The 14,350-nt window shown below is 55.9% G+C and overlaps 5 protein-coding genes across 5 annotated transcripts; 2 read left to right on the forward strand and 3 right to left on the reverse strand.

The window, feature by feature from the left end:
* The first annotated feature begins 120 nt into the window (after positions 1–120).
* On the forward strand, positions 121–2,381 carry WHR41_08589 (uncharacterized protein). The gene is made up of 2 exons (XM_069377193.1): positions 121–369; positions 423–2,381. Exons 1-2 carry the CDS (start codon positions 232–234, stop codon positions 2,217–2,219), a joined length of 1,935 nt encoding a protein of 644 aa, XP_069225817.1. The 5' UTR covers positions 121–231; the 3' UTR covers positions 2,220–2,381.
* Positions 2,382–2,574: 193 nt separating this feature from the next.
* WHR41_08590 (uncharacterized protein) lies at positions 2,575–5,068 on the reverse strand. The gene is made up of 2 exons (XM_069377194.1): positions 4,586–5,068; positions 2,575–4,508 (listed from the first exon to the last, which is right to left on the reverse strand). The coding sequence occupies exons 1-2, from the start codon at positions 4,639–4,641 to the stop codon at positions 2,660–2,662; spliced, it is 1,905 nt and encodes a 634-aa protein (XP_069225792.1). The 5' UTR covers positions 4,642–5,068; the 3' UTR covers positions 2,575–2,659.
* A 120-nt stretch (positions 5,069–5,188) lies between these two features.
* WHR41_08591 (uncharacterized protein) lies at positions 5,189–7,508 on the reverse strand. Its single transcript, XM_069377195.1, has 2 exons — positions 6,994–7,508; positions 5,189–6,936 (listed from the first exon to the last, which is right to left on the reverse strand). The coding sequence occupies exons 1-2, from the start codon at positions 7,370–7,372 to the stop codon at positions 5,435–5,437; spliced, it is 1,881 nt and encodes a 626-aa protein (XP_069225793.1). The 5' UTR covers positions 7,373–7,508; the 3' UTR covers positions 5,189–5,434.
* Positions 7,509–11,538: 4,030 nt separating this feature from the next.
* On the forward strand, positions 11,539–12,749 carry WHR41_08592 (uncharacterized protein; the record flags this gene model as incomplete). The annotated part of the gene is made up of 3 exons (XM_069377196.1): positions 11,539–11,903; positions 11,990–12,215; positions 12,287–12,749. 3 exons carry the CDS (start codon positions 11,539–11,541, stop codon positions 12,416–12,418), a joined length of 723 nt encoding a protein of 240 aa, XP_069225794.1. The 3' UTR covers positions 12,419–12,749.
* Positions 12,714–14,104, reverse strand: WHR41_08593 (uncharacterized protein; the record flags this gene model as incomplete). The annotated part of the gene is made up of 5 exons (XM_069377197.1): positions 12,714–12,875; positions 12,931–13,672; positions 13,738–13,936; positions 13,997–14,028; positions 14,092–14,104. 5 exons carry the CDS (start codon positions 14,102–14,104, stop codon positions 12,872–12,874), a joined length of 990 nt encoding a protein of 329 aa, XP_069225795.1. The 3' UTR covers positions 12,714–12,871.
* Between the last annotated feature and the right edge of the window lie 246 nt (positions 14,105–14,350).

Consider the following 14,350-nt stretch of genomic DNA (forward strand, 5'->3'; position numbering starts at 1 on the left):
AGGTGTAGCCAGCGCAAATAAAAGTTAACTAGCGCGCATGCGGAACGCTTCCGCGGCTGCGCCGAAAGCGACATGGGCTGCGCTAGCAGCAGCGTCATGGCATTGTTTAAAGCATCCAGCCAACTTCCAACCCTCGCCTACCTCGTCTTGTATATGCCCCCTTGCCTATTTCCTGTACATATTTCGCTCGAGGTTCTCATCTAAGACTGCTCATTCGATCCCGCGACCACCATGTCGCCCAAAGTCTCCTTCGCAAAGACCACGTTGCCCTTTCCCATCTTCGCTGCCGACTTCGATCCATTCAATCGCGGGTATCTGGTGGTAGGAGGCGGCGGCGGCGAAGGCCGTAGTGGTGTCCCTAATCAAATAGTCAGTAATGATTCCAGTACATTCAGAATTCGCGTTTCTAAAGCTCTGTATAGGCGGTCCTTGATGTCCAAGATCGATCTACCATTTCCACGGTTGCCGAAATCGACCTTTCGAGAGACGAAGACTCTGTTCAATCACTTGCCAGCCTCGCGACGCAGGATGGTCTGATCACGTTCGCCGGTATCAATTCGTCCCAAACGAACCAGAACGCTGGCAAGAACGACCACTTCCGATCATTCGAGATCAAATACCCGCCGCGGAAGAAGCAGAAGACGGACGAGGAGAAGGGGCATGTCAACTCGTTAGGCAGGAACAGCTTGTTCAAGCCCACGCCATCTGCTAAGAGCGAGACATATCAACGCTTACTGCGTCTTTCGCCAGCTCAGAAGCGCGCGGGTGGAAGTAGGCGGATAGGCGCCATTGCGACGGGACTGGCCAAGAAATCGGAGCTGGTCGTTTTTAATGCAACGACCTCGACCCCCGGTTCCGAAGATATTATCACGCGAATCGAGCCTGATGGTGGCGCTGAGGTGGCAGACCTCGATGTGGCTACGGCTGGCACTGACGAGTTCAGCGTGGCTTACTGCACGGATTATAACATCTACGAGCAGACATACCAATATGATTTCAGCAAGAAGCAGGTGCAGAAGATGCCTAACGGTCCTCGCCGCATCCACCAGATGCCATTTCCCGATGCCACGGAGAACCCAGCCTCCAGGCCCAAGTTCCGCGCCCTTCGATTCCTCGATTCGCAGAACGTCGTTGCGCTGCTCAACAAACCTGGTAGGACTGGTTCCGAGCTTCGCATTTACCACCTCTACCCAACAGGGCCTGCGATCATGACACTCCAGATGAGCCTGCCTTCTCACATCAAGCAGGCAGTCAGCTTGGACGTCTGCGCTCTTGACACAGATAAGAAAGGCAACCGACAAAGCGTGGTTGCCGTGGCCGGACAAGACATCAGCATCGAAATTTACACCATCAACTACACTCGCAACACGGACACGTTCTCTCGTTTCCGGTCCTACCAAAGCTCCAAGAACGTCCACCCGCAGCAGATGACGAAGCTGTGCCTCTCGCCTTTTCATTCGCCCGCCCGCGCACAGGGCCCTGACTCCCAGCCTTCGACCGATGAGAAGAAGCCCAAGGCACCTATGCATCCTGGTCCTCAGTATATCCGTCTGGCCTCTGTCAGCTACGGTAACACGGTCGTGGTCGACACTCTTCCCCTGAGCCCGCTGGACCCCAAGGACAAAGACTCGCGCTACGTGCTCTCGCATCCTGACGACGAACGCTTCCAGCGCATCGCCTACACCTACTTCGCCTTCCTCATCCCCCTCCTCATGGCTTACCTGGTCCACTTCTTTATGTATCCCGAAGTCTCCGTCGCCACGCGCCTCATCAACGTCCTGCCCGAGCCCGTGCGCCACCGCTTCGGCACTCCAGTTCCCCTCCCTGTCGCGCAAAGCTTCGGCAGCGCAGTACACAGCACGGCTTCGTCCATTGTCGCAAGCGACGTGCCCACCGCAGTTCCCGGCCAACAAAGGCTTGCAGACCTGTTGTCGGTCCCGGGCGCCGAGCAGAATGCGCTGGTCGTGCGCCACGACCCGGCGAACACCGGCGTTGCCGTCGACGTGCACCCGGACAAGCAGGCCCTGCTTGCCGAGCACGCCGAAGCGAAGCACTGGCACGAGCTGAGCGACGAGCACAAGGCGGAGTGGAAGCGGAGGCTGAAGGCAGCCGGCTACTGGGTCGAGAGCGAGGGCGAGCGCGTACTGAAGGGCGTCATGTTCTCCACATACGCTGGCCTGGTTGGGCAAGCTGCGGGCGAGATCTTGCGTGAGCTGTAGACTGAAAAGACTGTGGCTGGAGAAAGCCTTGCAGATTAAGGGGATGATTGACAAGAGTTTCTTTTAATCGTGATTATTAAGAGTGTGCCTAACAAAAAGCGGGAAAACGAGGCCTACGTTTCTACTTTGTACCCCCACGATCAATCAATCCATCTCGTCAAATCCGTCAGACCCACTCTTTTCTTTCCCATACTCCGTCGTACCCTTCCCAACCGGTGTAAATGCAAGAGCCCCTCGCTAAAACCATTGACAAAGGAACAACGACAAGCCCCTACTCCTCCCCAAACAACTTAGGCCTCGGGCGCGTGGATCATTACAGAGGCCCGCCTCAAGCAGGTATCGGGAGACGCAAAAAAACAAAAAGACGAAAAAGTCACAACGAAAAAATCAAGCGCGGCTCAAATCCATCAACACGACGAGTCGGACGCAAAGCTCGCCCTCTAAGCGTGCCCGTTCGCCTCTCCGCCGTCACCCATGTACTTTTCCATGAATTGGATGTAGTCGTACTTGGGCAGGTCACGGTCCTCCTTAAGGTCCGGGCCGCGGTGCGCGGGCATGCTCTCCATCAGCTGCTGCACGATCTCCTCCGGGATCAGGCTGTGGGTGAGGTCGAGCTCGGTGACGTAGGGCTTGCCATCGGCGACCTCGCGGAAGCTCTCGAAGACCTGCTCCGCAGTGTTCTGGTCCTCGGTCACGTCGACCATGAAGCGGATGAATTGCTCGAAGCTGACGCTGCCGCCGCGGCCGGCGACCTCGACGAAGCGGTCATGCATTTCGTCTTCGTCATAGACAAGGCCGAGCGAGGCGAGGGCGGCGCTGAATTCGAGTTCTTGCAGGCTGTTTGAGACGTCGCGGTCAAAGTGGCGGAAGACGGACTCGAATTCTTCCAGTTGCATTGGTGTCAGGTTGGTCATGTTACGTGCAACCATCTGGTTTTCGAGGAACACGAGCTTCTTCTGTACTGAAGAGCGGACTAGAGAAAGCTCGTAGACGAGTTCCTCGTAAGTGTATGTTGTGTAGTCGTTTTCTTCGATGTTGGCCTGTTCGCACTGCTTGTCGAGCTTAGCGATGACCTCGAGGTATTGGTCAAGGGGTGGCAGATGCTGAGAAATTTGTTGAGTGTGGTTAAGCTGGTCTTCGACATCGCCTTCCAGTCCCGAGATGCTCATGCTGATGGTGCTTAGGGCGAGCGCAAAGTCGTTAGCCTTGTCTGCGAAGGTGCGGCGGAGATTGTTCTTGATGTCGCGGATGGTGTTATTAATGACCTGGCTGCGCTCGCGCTCTGATTGTGTGAGACTTTGCCAGGCTTTATCGAGGGCATCCAGACTCAGCTCTGGAGGCGGATTGTAGGGACTCAAGCGGTATGTGCTCAGTTTGGTCTTGATGTTTCCGAGGAGACCTGCCAGGTCGCTCTTCTCTGCGATCTTCGTCCGCTTGTCCTTCAGCTTGTAGCTCGTGAACTCTGCAAGCTGCTCCTTCGCATTTGTGTATGTCCCATCAAACACAGCCTCTGCCCACTGCTTCTCCTTCTCGGCAATTGACGCAAGCAAAGCCCGCATCCTCCTCTCGTAGTTGTTCTGCATCTCCCACGCACCCTGCATGTTCGTGACGAACTTCTCCACTCTGCGCCCAGCATTCTCGACCTTCTCCATATGCGAGAAAGCGTGAAACCAGTAGGCGATGTAGGTCATGAGCGAGCGCTCGTCGGGCTTGGCGACATCGCAGACGTCCTCCACGTCGAGCAGGTCTGGGATGCCGATCTCCTTAGAAGCGATGTCGAAGGCCAGCTGCATGTTTCCGCGGTGGTCTGACTTATCCAGGCTGTCGTAGTCCATCAGGTCGGGTCTGTGGATGTCCAGCAGGGCGCAGAAGGCCAGGCCATTGTTCCAACTGGTCGAAAAGTCCTGCACCGACACTTCATTGTAGCACGCCGTCTTTCTCTGACACCACAAGAGCAACCCCTCTCTCGCGCTCAGGCCCTGGTCATTGATATCGCTGATCGTGAACCGCAGAATGAGCGTCCAAATCAGACCCAGAATAATCTTGCGATTCCCGTCCACAATATCCTCCGCGCCGATGTTCGTCAATTGAATCTTCCGCCCTTTAATGAAATCCAGCGCTATGTTGGCGTTCTCAAACCGCTGCACACGGAGCTTCGGCTTGGCAGCATATCGGCCGAGGGATTCCTGTGAGAGGATCTCGAGGAGGTGGATGAGGACGGTGCCGTCGGAGACATCCTGGACGAGGTCGTTAACATGCACGCCGCGCACGGCGAGTTTGCTGTTGAGCCTGTTTGCGGTACGCCGTTAGCCATTTGCGCCGCATTTCATTTCCCCCCTCCTGCCCCTCTCGCCCCTGTCACGCACCATTTTCCAAACGTCTTCTCCTGCACCTTCACCCAGCTCTGCTCGAGCACCGCCATGTCCCAGCTGACAGCAGCGCCCTACGCAGCGCAGCGGCCGGTTTGTTGTCCTTGGGTCCGTGGCTGCTGTTGCACGCTTAGTGCACTGTAATAGATGTCCTGCTCGCTTTCCGTGCGAAGGAATTGATTAATGCCCAACAGAGTAAATGGTGACGTTGGCCAGTAATGGCGAGAGCCGATGTGTAATTTGTTTGGATCACTGAAGTGGGCTGGGTGTAACAGGGCACAGCCTGGGGAGGGGTGCGGATCTTGGGACTTGAGTTTCGCGGCCCGCCAAAACACAGGAGAAGTCGAGCCCTGGCAACTGCAACTTGGACGCTACAGTAGCCCACCACGCGCGCAAACCAAGAGTCCGGCCTAGCGCGTCTGTTTCTTGATGATGCTTTGGGAGCGGCGACATGAAGTTGGTTTGTAATATATCCGATGTAGCTGGGCTTTTTAATGGTTCACGTACCCTACACTACCCTAAACTATGTATGAAGTAGACGTGCTTCTCAGACGTGCCCAGGTTCTCGGGACTCTGCCGTGTGGATACTATACGGACCCTTGTCTGGGGTTGAATGCTGATGGGGGCTCACGCGAGGTCCGAAATGAACAGAGATCGCAGCATAATGATGTTGAGACAAGAGATGCTGTATCCATTGCTGAATGAGAGTTTGTAAATTTCATTCTACTTTCACTGGTAACCTTTCCTGATCCTTCCGTATCGTCCATATCGTTCCCATCGTAGTAGTAATATCATGATAGTACATAGGAGAGGGTTTTCAGGACCCGAAGGAGCCGCAAACATCGCTCAAATCCACGTTGTCTGCTCCTCTTCCTCCGCAAGAGGCTTCTGCGCCTGCGCAGAAGGTGTCCTCGAGAGCCTACCGCCAGCGATCGACGGCCTTCCTCTCTGCACCACGCGTCCCGCCTGCAGGATTGCGCGGTTGGAGAGGGTGCTGGGCTTGCGCATGATGTCGCACACGGCAGCCTGGGGAGATCTTTCTGGCTCGGAGTCCTGAACAGCGGCCACCGCGTCCGTGCTGCTGCATGCAGTGTTGCTGTGAACCAACTCAGGGATGCTGTTCAACGAGGCGACAGATGAGTGGCCGTTGTCGCTGGTTGGGGCCATCGGGCGGATGCCACTTTCGTAGGACGCGCAGGAGTTGGACTTTCGGTGTCTCGAGCTGCCGGTTCGCGTGGAAGCATCATCGCTCAAGCTGCCGACAGAGGCGCCTAGATGCATGATTTCGGGACCGAACATTGGCTTTGACTCCTCTACGTCTTCAGAGACGGAGGCGAGGTGTTCCTGGCTTGCCTGCGCGTGCCCGTCGTGGTATCGAGTCTCGTAATTCGCGGAGTTCGTCCTGGCGTGCTGAAATCCCCGATGGCCGACGATCGATGAACGGCGGCGCTGCAATGGGCTGGTGTTCTGTGGCGCCGCAGCAAACAAAGCAGAGGTCCTCGATCCATCGTTGGGCGGAAGGAATTTTGACAGTCGGAACGCACCGTCTGCGTCTTCTTCGGGCTCATCCCAATGGAAATCGCAAGTTGACTCTGCTTCCTGCTCGTAACAAAAGTCCACGTCATTTTCCCAAGAAGCCTCGGAAACGTCGGCCAGTGATCCGTATTCGTCTTTGCCGTCGAATGATCCCGCATTAACTTGGTTGCTAGTTGAGGACTTGGGCGAGTTCATGGAGGACGCTGTCTCGCTGTAAGATCCGATTGAGTATTGCGAGTCAAACGTCATGCGTTTCGATTTTCGTTTTGATCCAGCAGGTTGCGGAAGAGCTGGTAGAGGCTGTTGTGAACGGTATTTGACTTCCGAAGGAGAGCAATGCATAACCTGCACGTCAAGCGGCGGTTTGGATTCCGCTTCCGGAACATTCGGATTGTGTGTGGAAAGCCGGACGACCCGACTAATGGCAGACGGGTTTCGTTGCATGGCGCTTTGGGTCTGACACGACGACGCTCGAGGTCGGCCGTGACCGGTTACAGCCGGCTGCATGATATGTCTAACATCCATTGAGCGGCTGCTGGAGTGATGGGGTCCAGATCCAGGTTCGGGCAGACAGGGTGTGGTTGGCCTTGACGACGCTGAGGAGCGCGTTTCGTCCAGCTTCGGCGACAGATCGGTCGCTCTGATACCTTGGAGATCACTCGAGGGCGACTGTTGTTGGGCTTGAAACTGAACGCGTGATAGGCCTTTTTCGTCAACGGTGGCCAGGTCTGGTACATGTTTCCTTCGTGTATGGCTGAGATGTTGGAAGTTGAATGGCGGCGAGATAGATTGCTTGCGCAAGTGACTGTGGTCTTTTGAACAAGTTAGTCTCGGACTGAATGCTGTGCGTCACCGTGGTGTAAACGTACACTCATCCACCGATTTGAAACTCCTAGGAGGCATCTCTGAGCCCGGGATATCCTCATCGTGGACAGACTTTCGAAGCGACTTTTTGCGACTGCGGAAAAGCGAGTGTCGTTTCGACAAGGTCGGATCTGTGTGACTGCGCTCCATGACACCTGATGATGATGAAGGTCGGGGCACAGCTTGACATGTCGACAGGCTTCGGTTGGTCGTTCGCATAGAATCCAGATCGGACGCGTCCAGATCAATACTGGCGTTACGTGTTTCGGGGCGTGAGAATATAGAGTTGCGTTTAATCAAGCCATTGGCTTTTGCATTCTGGAGGAATTGGCCTGGAGCCTGGGCGACAGCCGCTATAGATTGGTGGAAAGAGGATTGTGACATGTTGGTGTAGTGTCAATGCCTCGGTGTCGCTTAAGCAAGTTGGAAAGTCGGTGGCATTCCTTCGCGCACGCTGGTTGCAGTAGCTTCGAGTCCGGCGATTAATGATACGGAGAAAAAGGAAAAACGGCCGGAGACACTGATAGAACGGGGTGAACGAGGGTTGAAAACCGACAGATGACGGCTTCCACTGCGCAACCAAGGAAGAAGACGAAATGAGATGCAGAGCCTTGGGATCACCAGAGGATCGGAAGCATTAACTGTGTGACCAGCAGCGCTGAGCGGCCGGTCAAAGCACTCGCTGGGCGGTCGAGATCCTGGGAGGCCGTGAGACAGCATCATCCTGGCACGATAGCGTCGGCGGTGGATGCAGGAACAGAGGCTAACGAGAAGTGAAACATGGCAAACCCGGTCTTGCACACACGACAGGAGAGCGGGGAGGTGGGTGCGGCCCACGCGTGGCACGCAATGCGGCCTTACCTAGACGAGCGCAACGACGAGCGCCCACCGGGATCCGTCCGGCGCTTCTGCAAAGTGTATGCACGGCAAGTGCATCGCATGCCTGTTCCTGGCAAACATCGGCACGGGTGCAGCTGCGAGCCTGCCGTGACGACGTTGATCCCGCTCCGGCCATGGGAGGCGCCGCGCGAGCTGATCACTCGAGCATTTCGGCCCCTGGAGCAAAAGGGCGAAATGGCCGCCGCCAGCGCGAGCGGTACGAGTATGGTGGTGCAGGCGTAGTGTCTCCCAGCTGCCACAGGCACGCGCGCTCAAACACTGGTCGCAACTCCGGCGATCAGCCAGCCACCGGTACCGTCCGGCGCTGGGCCACGTAGTGAGCAAGCGCAGTGGGCAGGCCGGCGAGCGCGAGCAGCGGTTCTCGCGAAAAAAAGCACGCGCGTTTCCCCTGGGTGGACCCGACGTCCCGAGGTGTTCGTGGCCGGCGAACAGTGAGTTCTCCTCTTCGCCGGGGCGGAGTGGGCGCGCTGACGACGTCGGCCGAGGCATCGAGACTCCCATCGCATTCGTCGCATTTTCGCAATCTCCACTTCAGCGCAGCACAGCGAAGCGCAGGCCGCCGCTCGTACAAGAATAATATTGATAGCAACGTTCATTTGTGCAACCACCGATTCGGGGACAGCTCACTGCACGCCTGGCATGCACGACGATCCGCCCGTCTCTAGTTGCTGCAAAGTGCCTCCCAGGCACGGCACGGCAGTGTGCGCTTCAGCAGGGCGTCCAATTGATAAGAGCTACGGCAAAAGGCAGGCCGCGTGAAGCCAGGCATGACCCGACTACACACGTGCAAAGCGGAAGGCCCATCGCACTGGCCCGCGACAAAAGTCTCCGGCCCGGGGCTTCGTCCAATCATCTTTCCTCAAAGGCGCCTCTCGCTCCCAAAAGTGGAAACCCCAGAATCTTTTTTTCTTGTCTTGATCGCAGGCGTGACGAAAGCATTGGAAAACCGGGCCCGGCACGTTGGGACTTCGCCGACGTGTAAGTTCGCGCTTGCAGTAGTGCAGAGCCCACCTGGACGTGTTGCAACGGTCCCAAACTCTGCTGTCGGCAGACAGCGTCGGTCGGTGTGGTAGAGATGTGATAGAAGGTCATGGCCGTTTTCTAGAGCTAGGGCACACGCACACAAATGCTCAGGAATTCGAAACGGCGGGCGAGTCGTGCGTTGCTGCAACCTGTCACGTCGTGAAACTCAACGGCTGCACGACGATCAGCAAAGCCACAGAACGCAGAGGCGTTTAACCGCCCACGCAAATAGACTCGACGCTCTCAGGAGTGATATGTCATATCGCAGCTGGCCGTGTGCCGTAAGTATTCTCCCACTTCGAGATGCTGACCAGGCCAGTCGTTTCTGCCGTGCGACGCCAACGTGTGCTCTTTCCGCGAGGAGTCGCACAACCAACCGCCGGCGCAACACACGCTTTGGCTCGCGTGCAAATAGGTTGCTATGTCTCAGACCCTGCATTTTGTGAAGAAAGGGAGCTCAACTTCGATTGGACTCGATGATACCGCGCGTCGTCCAGGCGGAAGATGATCGTCGGACGGTGAGCTCTTCAATCAAGGCTCGTATCCCGTAAAGAGCCTCGATGTCGCTGGGCTAGAAAGACCCTGGATCTCCGTTCCTGTCGGTATTCTTACCGTGCCAATACTCAAATAGATCTGCTCATGCGGCAGCTACAGCAGCTCAACCTTCCAAATCCGTCACGAAGCAGATGCCGTCCGAGGCACAATAGCAGTACATACTAGTGAACATCCACGGGGTACTGAAGTCAAGGTTGCGCAGGTGGCCAGACCGTCGCATGATCGACGCTATGTTCAAGAGACATTCCACTTTTTAGATGAGTTTGATCACCACCGCCCGGCCGCACGTCTGGGGTGTGCGGCTCCCCAGCCTGTTCGAAGCTATCGTGCGGCGGACAATTGATTTGATGTGGTGGCAATCCGCAACAAGGAAGTGATGACTGTACCGCAACCCCCAAACCCGAATGCGCCCGTCGGACTTGATGCAATGTACGGTTGCTCTTGTTGCTTGATTTGATTCTCGCAGTTTGTGCTTTGCGTCTGCAATCACAGGGTAAATCATAGCAATCCGGCAGCAACTGCGATGCTAGTGAGATGGTCCCATGCTCCCAACGCCGTCGAGATGGCCTGGTATGGTCTCAACGTCAGACCACACCGCCCAGGTGATGCAGCGCATTGGTACCTCCGTGACATGGGTTCTCGTGAATCCCGAATCCTATCAGACAATTGTCGGTGTGTTTCAACCCAATCATTTCAGGGCAGGGTAAATCATCCAGAGTCAGCCAGGTGTTTCGAAGGCCATGGACTCTCACCAGGTTTTGCGGACAGTATCATGCGAACATATAAGCCGTGTTCGGCAGCGAGTCTGGTTCGTTCGCTCTGCGCATGCGTCCACAGTGGGACGAGAAGGCAGCGCCAACTGGGGTATATGCGGGCGATAGATCGGGGCGATTAGTCGCTACCATAATCAATATGGCCTTGCATACGTTGACCCCTAGTTGAACGCCACTTTGCTGGGGTTGTTTGAGGGGTCGATATTAACCTTCGTCTGACATATCACACATCTTGTGTTCCAGTTTTAGGGTTAGGGTTGGGGTATCAAGTTGAGACGCTCTTGACCGCTCGTGCAGAGGAGCATTTCGTTGATGTCGTCAAGCCAGCAAGTGAACCTTTCCGATACGTGGAGAAACTCCAATATTGTTTTTCTGCGGCTCCAATATGTTCGACGTAGACATTGGTGGTGCACATTGAAGCCCCAAGATTATCTGAAGCAACCTGAATGTAAGGCGAGAGCAGTGTTTGAAAGAGGTTGACATCATTTGAGCGATGAATCATGTCGGCACTGGGTCTGACATATCGTTGTGTTTAAAGGTCTCTAATGACGCTTGGCATCGCGCCTCAGCAACAGGCACCAAGAGATATGTGATGGTTCCATCGCGCGTCCGGAAATTGTAGGCTTTAGAAGATCACGACGCGTTCTTACAGAGCGAATATCTTACTTTCCGGGGGAATTCTGTTTTCTTTCGATAGCCAGTAATAAAGGTAGTACCACTTGAAGCTTTCTTGCGCCGGAGAGCGGGGATACCTAGTAGTAATGAGACTGTCAGAAAATCTCGTGGACCTCAAATGTCCGAGTAAGCGATGGGCTCAAAACGTCAAGTAGTATGCCAGCAGTGGTTGATGTTTCCGTTGATGATTGGCTAGTTGCCATCTGCCTGCGACGCTTGGAACAGTTGTGACCATGCTTAATTGCCAAAATTGAAACATTTTTGGTAGGAAAGACGGCAGTCCATCCAATACAAGCAGCAGACGTTGATCGTAACTCGTGCCTGCCATTACCGTATTTTGAACTCTTTCTCGGCTCAAACGCTCGGGCCACGACCTCAGTCGCCGACGCCCTTTACATGAGCATGACCTTCGCAAACCGCGAAGATACAACTTTAGGACCATAATTGTCGCACCTTCAAGGCCTCTCTGACTCACTTTAAAGGAACAACATTATGTCGTCGCCGTCAAATTAGCCCAAACCGAGCCCATAACCAAAACCCCCCACCTCCCCTCTACAACTCAAGGGACGGACGAAGAATCGAGCCTACAGACAACTCTCGCCAAACTGCACCACAAATCAGACAATGTCGCGCCCCGTGCCATCACCTCCCGCACAACCCGACTCTCTCCTCGCCGCCTCAACTCTCGACTTCCTCCTTATCGAGCTCGTCCCGCTCGCACAGCGCATAGCCGAACAACACGCCGCGCGAGACCGCGCACAGCGCGAAGACTATGCCCGCAGCCAAATCTTCCACGACCAGCCAGTACAAACACCAAGCGCAGCAGCGGCGAGCAAACCGGCCGCGGACACGCTGTCCGTGGGCGGGGCGCCGACCGATAATACGACGGCGGCGGGAGGAGCGGGGGATGTGGAGGAGGAGAATCGCGATGCGGTGTTTTGGCGGTTAGATGGGATGGGGTATAGAGTTGGGCAGGGGTTGGTTGAGCGGTAGGTATGCCTTTTCTGGGGCCCTGGGATCTTGAAAGAGGCAGGCCACGGTTCGAACAATGGGATCTGACGGATTGGACAAACAGGTTCAGCGCCGGTCGACCACGGCCACAGACGCCGCTCGACAGCATCAAATTTGTCTGCAAGGACCTCTGGCCCTTGTTGTTCCGGAAGCAGATCGACAACCTGAAGACCAACCACAGGGGCGTGTTTGTTCTGACAGACCAACGATTTCAGCCCATAAGTCGCGTGAGCGTGGACAGGAAGGCTGGTGTGAAGGCTGGGGAGGATACATTGAGTCGGGCACAGGCGGTGAGTATGGATTGGTGGGACAAATGGAGAAGGGCTGCGGATGGCGTTCGCTGACGTTGATGTCAATGCAGTATCTTTACTTCCCGTGTGGAATCATAAGAGGTGCTCTTGCAGGGCTGGGAATGGACGTCACGGTGCACGCGGACTCAAGTGAGATTCCCGCGGCAACTTTCCAGATCAAGACGAGAGGCGCGAAGGCTTGAAGTGCTTCATGAGTCAGAGAAGAAACCCGCCGAGGCGATAACGTAGGAGGAACGCCGTACAAAGTGAGCTGCTCAGACGAAGGATAAGAGGCCCAAAGCCTGAATCATCTCGCGACTAGGCTGTAATCTTACGAGGGCTCTGTGAGCGTACATAAAAGCCGCGCCACGGACGTAAGGGGTCCAACGAACAGCCTGTTCAGGTTGAGTCCTGTGCGAGAGGACGCCCGACACAGGGCAGACACCGGAGGCCTTAATCAAGAAGGGGTTGATCACAATATTGACAAATGAAAGATAGCAATGTTCAACTTTTGAATGATTCTCATGGCTCATAGCTATGTGCGACGAATCCGCCGGCGACATTGCAAATAACTCAACGCTTTGTATGCGTCCATCCTCTTCCTCTAGCCGTGGATAGGGACGCCAACATTTGCCCAATATTCATGCATTCATAGCCTAGCTGGGAATCAGTGTCAGTCGGTGTTCCTGGCACAGCTGCGGCGGAAGAGACCTACTTAGGCGGGTTGGCAACGAACTCAACACCCTTGGAGATGTTGCCCTTGAGGCCGTCGTAGCAAGCCTGGAGGAGCTTCTTCTCGTAGTCGTTCGCAGAAGGAATCGGGTTGTGGGCCTGCTTGGCGCCCTCCTTGCCGAGCTCGACGGGAACGGAGAAGTACTCAAGGCCGGTCTCCTTAGCGATGGCATCACCACCAGGAACACCAGGCAGGTAGACGAAGGTGGGCTCAATGACACCACTCTCTCCGTTGGCAGCCTTCAGAAGCTTCTCAGCGAAGCGGAAACCGGCGTAGGCCATGGAGAGGGTGGCGGAACCGGCACCATCCTTGGCCTTGACGACCTCGTCACCGCCAAACTGGACACGGTTGGTGAGGGCGTCGAGCTTGTCGGCGGGGATGTTGACAGCAGGCTTAGCCTGGCTGAAGAGCGGGACGATAGTCTCGCCAGAGTGGCCACCAATGACCGGGATAACGGTCTTGGCCGGGTCCTTCTCGCCAGTGATGCCCTGGACGAAGGTCTCGGCGCGGACGACGTCGAGGGTGGTGACACCGAAGAGCTTCTGGGGGTTGAACTTGTTGGCCTTCTTGAGGACCTCAGCAGCGATGGGGACGGTGCTGTTGACGGGGTTGGAGATGACGAGCACGTAGGCGTCAGGGCAGAACTGGGCAACGCCCTCAATCAGGCCCTTCACGATGCCGGCGTTGATCTTGAAGAGGTCGTCGCGGGTCATGCCAGGCTTGCCTGAGGGTATATTCTTAGCTCTTGTATCGGCAGATAGCGGGGTACCGTGATGGCTGGTAGCTTACGGGGAATGCCAGCGGGGATGACAACGATGTCGGCACCGGTGAAGGCCTTCTTGAGGCCATCGTCGGCAGGGAGGAAGCCCTCGATCTGGGCGACAGAGGAGATGTGCGAAAGGTCGGCGGCGACACCAGGGGTGTTCACGACATCGTAGAGGGCGAGCTTGTCAACGAGCGGGCAGGCCTTGAGGAGGAGGGACAGCGGCTGTGACGAGGTGTCAGTATTTATCAATTCCAAAGCTATCCACCTTGTGACTGTGCTTACCTGTCCGATACCACCAGAGGCGCCGGCGACGACTGTTCGCGTTGAAGGTTAGCTCGCAATTGAGTCAGTGAGGGGATGGGTCGGTAACCCCGCACCTGCTTTGACCATATTGACGGTGTTGTGAATGGAAGGTGTTGTAGAGGTTGGCGTAGATAGGCGAGAGCGAGGTGTGAAAGATCGATATGAGCTTGGTAAGGTGTTGTGAGTGGAAGAAGGTGGGAGAGTGTTGAGGTTGAAGGCCGAAGTCAGTTCGGCGAGCAAGCGACGTGTTTACGCCCGCACAGCTGCTGCTGTGCCCCGCCCAACCTCAAGCAAAGGGTGTGATGGCGCCGGAGGGCCCCGCATGGCCCGCAT

This window comes from Cladosporium halotolerans (assembly GCF_011745625.1).
Source record: "Cladosporium halotolerans strain TM138-S3 chromosome Unknown Sca45, whole genome shotgun sequence".
Taxonomy (NCBI): Eukaryota; Fungi; Ascomycota; class Dothideomycetes; order Cladosporiales; family Cladosporiaceae; genus Cladosporium; species Cladosporium halotolerans.

Excerpts from the sequence above, each read along its gene's own strand:
- WHR41_08590 (XM_069377194.1), bottom strand. The coding sequence starts at position 4,641 with ATGGCGGTGCTCGAGCAGAGCTGGGTGAAGGTGCAGGAGAAGACGTTT. Across the intron at positions 4,509-4,585 it reads GAGAAGACGTTTGGAAAATG|GCTCAACAGCAAACTCGCCG; the intron begins GTGCGTGACAGG and ends TACCGCAAACAG.
- WHR41_08591 (XM_069377195.1), bottom strand. The coding sequence starts at position 7,372 with ATGTCACAATCCTCTTTCCACCAATCTATAGCGGCTGTCGCCCAGGCT. Across the intron at positions 6,937-6,993 it reads TTTCAAATCGGTGGATGAGT|ACCACAGTCACTTGCGCAAG; the intron begins GTACGTTTACAC and ends CTTGTTCAAAAG.
- WHR41_08589 (XM_069377193.1), top strand. The coding sequence starts at position 232 with ATGTCGCCCAAAGTCTCCTTCGCAAAGACCACGTTGCCCTTTCCCATC. Across the intron at positions 370-422 it reads GTGGTGTCCCTAATCAAATA|GCGGTCCTTGATGTCCAAGA; the intron begins GTCAGTAATGAT and ends AGCTCTGTATAG.